The sequence below is a fragment of the Akebia trifoliata genome, chromosome 14 (assembly GCF_017979445.1).
Source record: "Akebia trifoliata isolate Shusen 1 chromosome 14, ASM1797944v1, whole genome shotgun sequence".
NCBI classification, from domain to species: Eukaryota; Viridiplantae; Streptophyta; class Magnoliopsida; order Ranunculales; family Lardizabalaceae; genus Akebia; species Akebia trifoliata.
The window spans coordinates 26910266-26918430 of NC_141388.1; the positions used below are offsets into that span (position 1 = coordinate 26910266).

The 8165-nt window shown below is 33.7% G+C and overlaps 1 protein-coding gene across 1 annotated transcript; it reads left to right on the forward strand.

Annotated features, from left to right (window-relative positions):
• The first annotated feature begins 282 nt into the window (after positions 1 to 282).
• LOC147386639 (uncharacterized) lies at positions 283 to 7965 on the forward strand. Its single transcript, XM_086423380.1, has 4 exons — positions 283 to 488; positions 562 to 614; positions 4278 to 4441; positions 7825 to 7965. Exons 1-3 carry the CDS (start codon positions 398 to 400, stop codon positions 4398 to 4400), a joined length of 267 nt encoding a protein of 88 aa, XP_086279506.1. The 5' UTR covers positions 283 to 397; the 3' UTR covers positions 4401 to 4441; positions 7825 to 7965.
• Positions 7966 to 8165: the final 200 nt, after the last annotated feature.

Genomic DNA, 8165 nt, shown 5'->3' on the forward strand with positions numbered 1-8165 from the left:
GAAAACAATACTTTTAAGGTGTTTAATTTATTAGAAATCAAAATTAAATGTGTGGATGGTTTCATTATACATAATATATTATATTTTTCAGTTAATAATTTATTAGAATTACAAAATGATAATATTATTAAAATAATTACTCTAAAATTCTGTTCTTAATAAGAAAGTTTTAAAAATGACAAAAAAAATAATTTTTCCATGACCAGATTTCGGATTTCAGAAAATAGAAAGACTTCCGACTTCATAAGTGTTACCAAACATATCCTTAAACCCTATAAGGTTTTATCTAAACCCTAGAAAGTAGTTTGAGAGTCTGAGCGATTTGATTTGGGGCGAATTTCAAAGGTACACAGATCGAAACCCTAAAATTCCCTAATACAGGAAGAAGAAGGAGAAGATGACGCAGAAAGGCGATCAATTCAAAGGGAAACAGAAGAAGAAATCCATTCCTCCCAATCGCCACGGGAAAGCTCCTCTCAATCGCAAAGGTAGATTTTTTAAGTATTTTTTTTTAAATTAACAATTTGAAAGTTCTCTCTGTAAAACTGGATTGATTTGCAGGAAAGAGATTCATTAAGCCCTCAAAGATCACTAAGGAAATGGATGTCGACCGTGTAAGCTCCTCTCTGTCTCTCTTATTCTTGGATGAATTTTGTGCTTGATATCGGAGTTCTTTAGTTCGTTGTGTTTGGACTTTGGTGATTTAGTTTATGTTCTAAAACCCTTTCTTAACTTTCCATCAAAATTATCCAATATTAGATGACTGATAATACTAGGATTTCCACTTTAAAGGTTAAAATCTAGCTTCTTGATTTGTATATGACGATGTTGTCTACCACAGATACTTGTTGACTCGAAAGGTTTGACCAACTCCCATGGTTTCAGAACTTGGCTAGCGTCTTGTCTCGACCATGGACGAGATCGAGTTGTCTCAGACTATTCAACTCGTTTCCCATGAGAGAAACCTTTTAACTCGGTTAATAATGATTGAAGAAAGAAGTGTTGGATCAGGATTCTTCATGTATGTAAGAAAGTTGGAACTTTAAATCAATATATGATGTTGGGACTGTAATTAATAAGCCTCTTTTGGACAAAGACAATGTGTTTTGGTCACCTCCATTAGTATCTATGGTTTCATGGATACTAAGTGGTACCTTTCTAACTCTTAAACCATGTGAAGACTTATAGATGGTTATTGATAGGAATTGTTCTTTAACCATTTCTCATATTAGAACTGTACTTATGTATACTTTTCTGGTGAACTATATTTTCACTTTTTTTTTTTGTTAGTTCCTTAAATATAGAAGAAAAAAAATCTTCTGTTTTGTTAGACAATCACTTCATTTTTAAGGGAAACTGTAGTTGTGTGTGATGTATATTAGCCATATCTCTACATAATCTAGGTGGCATAGTTTCTGAAGAACAATGACTTCAATGTTTGGGTCATGTGTCACTTTGGGTCATTTGGCTTCTAATTAACAGGGGAGTGATTTGTGCGGTAGGTTAGTTTAATAAAGGGTGTTATTTTGTGTGTCCGTTGTCAGTTGGGCAAGAGTAATAAATTATCTTTTCTTCTGAATGAAAATAGACGGATTGGAATACTTTGGGAGGTTCATAGTGATATTTGGTTTCTGTTTACTTCTTTTTTCTTTTGTTGTTTTCAATAATCTTGGTTTTATCCAATGAAAAATAAGTCTTGACCTTTACCGATTTTTCTTTCTTTCCAAAGATGGTGGAAAGTGAATTTCATAGCAAGATTAAAATTTTCTTATTTGATGATGGTTTGAAATTCTCTAAGAAGGATTTATTTGGAGCATTTAAAAAATAGTGGAATTATCACATGGTTTTCATTTCACACAGTCCAAAATGGAAGATGAAAGAGGAAAGTATAGATATAACACTTAGATAGGTTTACCCTTTCCCTTTACAATCAATCTCCTGGTTATTATGTATTGAATCTTTATCTACAAGCATGTAAATTTCCAATTTTCTGGAACTGATATAAATTTACTCGTAAGAGCCATCCTTTTGGTTTTATTGGCTACGTTGTGAATCTCAAGGGTTGTCATGTCATTGACTTCTATCATTTACTGAGCATGTGTACATCATTCCTCATCTCATATTTGGTGAAGAAGTTTTCCCCTATTTTGTGGAATTGTCTACCTTGATATCTTTGGATGATTTGGTTTCATAATCTAGATTTTTCCGAATAGCTCTCGTTTTTAGCACCTTCTACTGAAGTGGCATTACCATTTGATTTTCTGATATGGGCGTTGATGTGTTCTTTTAATGTATGTTTTGACTTTTTTACATTTCCAAATGATGAAGAGAAAGGAAGGGAGATTATCATTTGAGGAAGAAAAGAGAGAAGTAAAGAGAGGGAGGACATCTAGAATAGAGATTGTGCTATTAAATATCTCCTTTCTCTGTCAAAACACCGTTTATATGTTATAAAATAGAATAGGAGGATGAGAAGACACACATGGCTATTGGCATGCATGGCTTGGACATGTTTCATGGCATGGATGTGCATGGCAATTTGGACTTGCATAATGCTGTGAATCGTGGTGCAAGGTCTTACTGTATGTTTGATAGAGCCATGTCTTAAGTCCTTTTTGCAATTAGTACTGGATTAATGCTTTTATTTTTCCTATCCAAAAAATAACTTAAATTAAGCACGTCTAGTAGATTTATAGTAACCACAATAGGGAATAAAACATGGGCCGATTAGTTGCACACCATTTATTGTTTGTTGCACACCATTTATTGTTGGTTGCACACCAAATTTAAAAAAAAAAAAAAAAATCCTTTTTTTGATTTTGACTTTTTATTTTTATAATCTTTGTTATAACCTATAGGTTGCAGTTCAATACGTAATCTTCTAGGGTTTAAAATTTATTCATCTTCACAGTTTTGTATTTTTATAATCTTTGTTATAACCTATAGGTTGCAGTTCAATACGTAATCTTCTAGGGTTTAAAATTTATTCATCTTCGCAGTTTTGTATTCTTTGCTCTTGTTGTACTTTGCTTGTAATCTATTTTACTCATGATTGATTTTGCATGTGTTCTCTTCGGGTCCAATCTAAGGTTTTTTTTCCAATCTCTCTTTAGATTTTGTTTAGAAATTAATATGAATCTATGTTTGAATCTCATCTCTTGGATTTCCATGATTTGTTATCCAATCGAAGTGTCGATAAATATATGTTTACATTTGCTTCTGTATTTTAGAATGATTGTGTTTATGTATACTCTTTTACAATTGTTCTTCTTTTAAATAGAACGAATCATAGACACTGATTTTTAAATATACAACAAATAAAAAGAAGCACGGTCATTTTTGCTGTATTGCTGATTTTCTTTAGTTGAATCTTTCTGAAGAAAAAAAATTATAAAAAAAGGAGTTACAACGTCTTTTTAGTTATTTTTGGAGTAGTCATCCAAATGGAGTGCAGAGGAGAATTTTTAAGTGATGGAGTGCAATTGGTAATGGGTGGTGTGCAACTAGTCGATCCCATAAAATAAAGCCGTTGAAATGGTTTGGGAATGTACAATGAAGACCAATAATAGCTCCAATTAGAAGCAAAGTGCAAGTTGAACATTCTAGAAAAAGACTCCTTTGGGCTATTCTTCCCTCGGCTATTGCTTGGGGGGTGTGGAATGAGAGAAATAACAGGGTATTTAATAATAAGTCAAGAAGTCCTCACGGCAGTTTCTTGGAGATCTTGGCTTATTGTATCTTTGGTCAAATCAGAACATAGACTTTGCGGGGGTTACTTTTGATGATTTTCTTTTTAGATGGAAGTCTTTATTTAATCATTGACGTCTTTTCTTTATTTTTTGTAACTCTTCGAGAGGCCTCTTTGTACTTTCTTCTCCCTTTTTCAATATATTATACTTATCAAAAAAGAAATGTATGAAGAAGTTAAAAAGGACATGAATTGAGGTAGTGAGAGCAGATTTGGACACATTTAAATAACAAAAGATGTGGCTTTAAATTTGATTGAATGGAGGAACATGATTTGTTCAGTCGGCCCCAAGTGAAATTGGTGGTGGCATTCACAAATAAGTCTAATAATATCATCATTGAGGAGTGCGAGTTAAAAATCTAATAGATATGAACATGCATGCTTTGCGGACTCCAATATTTGGGATAAGTCATAGATGATGATGATGATTCATAAATAAAAATGCTGACATCAAATCCCCTTATTGCACATTGGAATTTTGTTTATTTGGTGTAGTGATAACTTATCATTTTCTCTGCAATGAATTCAGGAATTGAGCAAGTTCATTAACCATTGCAATGAAGTGAAAGCCGCTACTGTTGCTAACAAGGATGGTGGCCAGCTAAGTATTGTAAAACCACAAACGGAGTCGACAAGTGGCTCAAAGAAATAGAATCTACTGTTCAACAATGGCTGATGTAAATTACTCTCTAGGTGAGTCATCTGTGAAGGTAGAAATGAGTTTCTCTTTGCCTTTAATTTCCAAGTACACTTCTCTTTTGATATCTATGTTATTTCTGCCAGTTGAAGAAATGCCAATGTTTCTGACATTTTAGAATTTGAATTGAAGTGCGATAGTTGTTCGTGAAATTTGATTATTTTATCTGTTGCTCAATTATCTTGTTTTTGGTAACAACAAAGAAATTTACAATTAAAAACAATGTTAAAATGGAAGTTCATCCTGGTTCCTGACTTACCTAATTTGTTTTAAGTGTCTCTTTAAGGCTTTGTTTGAATGCAGAAATAACTTTCAAGTCTAGTAGAATTATTCATCTCTAATTGGGATGTCTTTTTCAAAGTTGATGTACTTATTCCTTGAACACTTATGTCGGAACAAAATGTGTGCAAATGCCATAATTTCCTCAAAGTTAAACTATCTGTTCGATTCAGTAGTCGATACTCTAATGATTCATAATATTTTGATTGTTGGAGCCTTTTGACATCTGGTTGATGGTGAATCCCAAAAGTTTTTGTTTCAGAGAAATAGATCTATATGCCCCTTAAGTTCAAAACCTTTTGAACCTGAAGACATCTCTTGTAAAAAGTTAGGTCCTTTTTTACAATTCCATCCAAATTCTTTACTCTATAAAATTGCAGAAATTAAAGTTATCGGAGGAAAATATTTTCTAATATGTTGTATGTGTGTGTGTGTGAATAATTAGTATTTTTATGCTTTAATCATACCTTTTATTGGATCTGCGCAATGAAAATCGGCTTGATTTGTGATTTTTATATTTTGCATTCAAGAACAAGAAGCAAAAGGAATCATTACATAGATGAAATGTGATAAACGCAATTTTTGAAAAGTTTAGAACCAAAAGAAAATGTTGGGCTTGTAACCCCATCCATGGGTATGTTCATTAAATTGAGGTTGAAAAATGCTCTAATCTAATGTCTCATCAAACAAAATTTTCTATGTTGGTAACACAAAAAGATGGTCTAGGTTTTTTATTAAAAGGAGAATCTTTAATTTGTAACCATATTTTTGGGGTTTTACCCTAAAAGATTATTTAATTTATTCATATTTTGGAATCTAATTTACAGATGCTTTGTTACATTCTGAAATTGTTTTGCATTGCAAATTATTTGCATGAACCTCTTAAACCCTTTACAAATTTCATTAAATAGTTTGCAGTCAAAAAAGTGCTGCAAATAATTTGCATGGTATCAAGCAGGGCCTTCATTCCAAAACATTTGCAATGCAGTCATCTGTTTGTAATGTACCAAGCTTGGCCTAAAGGAAAGAGTAGTGCTGGAGTGACTCAAGCAGGGCCTTCATTGCATTGAATACTCATGAACTTTCTCAAAAGCTTGGCTAATGAGTTTGAGCGTTGAGTGTTTTCACAATTTGGACATCGCAACAAGAAAGATTGAATGATGTCAATGATAATCTGATGCTCTTTGTACGCTCCTTGATATGTCAGTGCATAGAATTATAGAACTTATTCCTTGAGAATCTCGAAGAAAAGATCTATGGTGCTATGTCAAGGAGCTACGTTTTAGGGCTTCTTATTATCACGACTCAGTAAGAAATCGGATCAAGAATAACACCGAATTAGTTGATCAAAGAACACAAAATCCTATACACAATCAAGTGGATAATGTTTAGTGGAGAATGACACATCCTTAAATACCAAAAATTAAACCAATTAGATGATCTAAAGAAAATGACTAGCCTCACCTTCAAACAAACTGTTGAGATGCTATAGAAATGCAAAATCCTATACACAATCAAGTGGATAATGTTTAGTAGAGAATGGCACATCCTTAATGCCAAAAATCAAACCAATTAGATGATCCAAAGAAAATGACTAGCCTCACCTTCAAGCAAACTGTTGAGATGCTATAGATTTCTAAGAACAATATATCGTTAGAAAAATTAATAATCTCTAGGAAACATGCTTTTTTCCTCTTTTCTCAACCATATGTTTGATGGACAGTCTCTATGGTTGAGGTTCGAAAAGTTATTTTCCCTTATGATCAATAAGTTGCAGAGATGGTGATGAGTTAAAAAGCAAGTGGCTAACATTTAAGAGTTGTGCTGGGTGCTGGGGTGACATGACGGGGCACGAAAAAGCATCTATGGTTAAATGCTGGCCATCACATCATTTGTGTCACCTCTGTGTCCCCATTTGTGTCACTCTAGCATTAGTGAACATTTAATTCAACACTAATACTGGGGTGACACAATTTACTGTAATTCTCACAATTGTGACGTGGAGTTGTGCACATAACTATATATGTGTTTCCTCACAATACGAGTAAAAACCAATCTATGGTTATGTGCGTACCACCACGTCAGAATTGTGAGAATCACAATAAATCCTGTGTCACCTCAGATGACCCTTAATTCCCCCACCTCATGTAAACATGAATAATTAATGGAAAATGTTGAAGTAACATTGAAACTGACGTGGTTTCACACATTGCTGATGTGGATGAGTATAGAATCATAAATGCTTTTCATCAAGATACAAGTGAGAAATGTCTATGATTCTCGGCACACCAATGTGTGAAACAATGTCACTGCAGCAGGGCACGTAGTTAAATTAAAAAAAAAATCGAAGAAAGAGTCATGATAATCTATCTGATTACACCAAGTGACACACTCAGTGGGTAGTCAGATTATCACTATTCTATCTTAAAAACTAAAGCAATAATTGAATATTATTTTAAATGAACGACAAATCTTCACATCATCATGTGACAAATCTAACTACACCATGTGACACGGTCGACGTGGGTAGTCAGATCATCACTATTCTTTCTTAAAAAACTGGAGCAACAATTGAACAATATCACCACATGAAAAATGAAGAGAGTATTGAACCTTATTTTAAAGAGTCATGATAATCTGGCTACACCATGTGACACACAGTCGACGTGGGTAGTCTGATTATCACAATTTTTTTTCTTAAAAACTGGAGCAACAATTGAACAATATCACCATGTGAAAAATGAAGAGAGTATTGAACCTTATCCTCTTTGGATGCGGGTCTATAAAATGCCATCGAAACTGTAATCAGCTTGTGTGCTTGAGAGAAAGAGAGAGAGAGATAGATGGAGATGAAGGCATCGTTTGTAATATTGGTGTTGGTTGCGATGATGATGGCTGGTGTCGGTACTACTGTGGAGGCTAGGCTTAACCTTTTGCCATTTTTTGACTCCATCATGACCACTGAAACGTCTAATGATGGTATATTGTTGTTAAGTACTTAATATTATGTCTTATAGTTCTCTTAATTAATTTGCAAAGCAAACCTAATTAATATATGTTTGTTCATCTCTGTGTACACGCGTTGTGGGCATATATGCAGTTTGGGGGTCTTCGGAACCATCACCATGCTGTGACTCCTGCGGATGTTCAGAAACTTTCCCTCCTCACTGCGTGTGTTTAGACATTACTACATCGTGTCATTCAACCTGCAAATCATGTGCGTGCACCAAATCCATCCCACCTCAGTGTCATTGCAACGATTACCATGACTTTTGTTTTAATAAATGCAGCAACAAGGCTCAACCTGAAGCCTAATTAAGAGGGGCTGCCTCATGCAACTGTTTGATGATGCAATCATCGTTGCTTTCTGTTGTTGTTTGGAAATAAATCTGTAGGTATAGATATATATATATATATATATTATATATATATATAATAGAT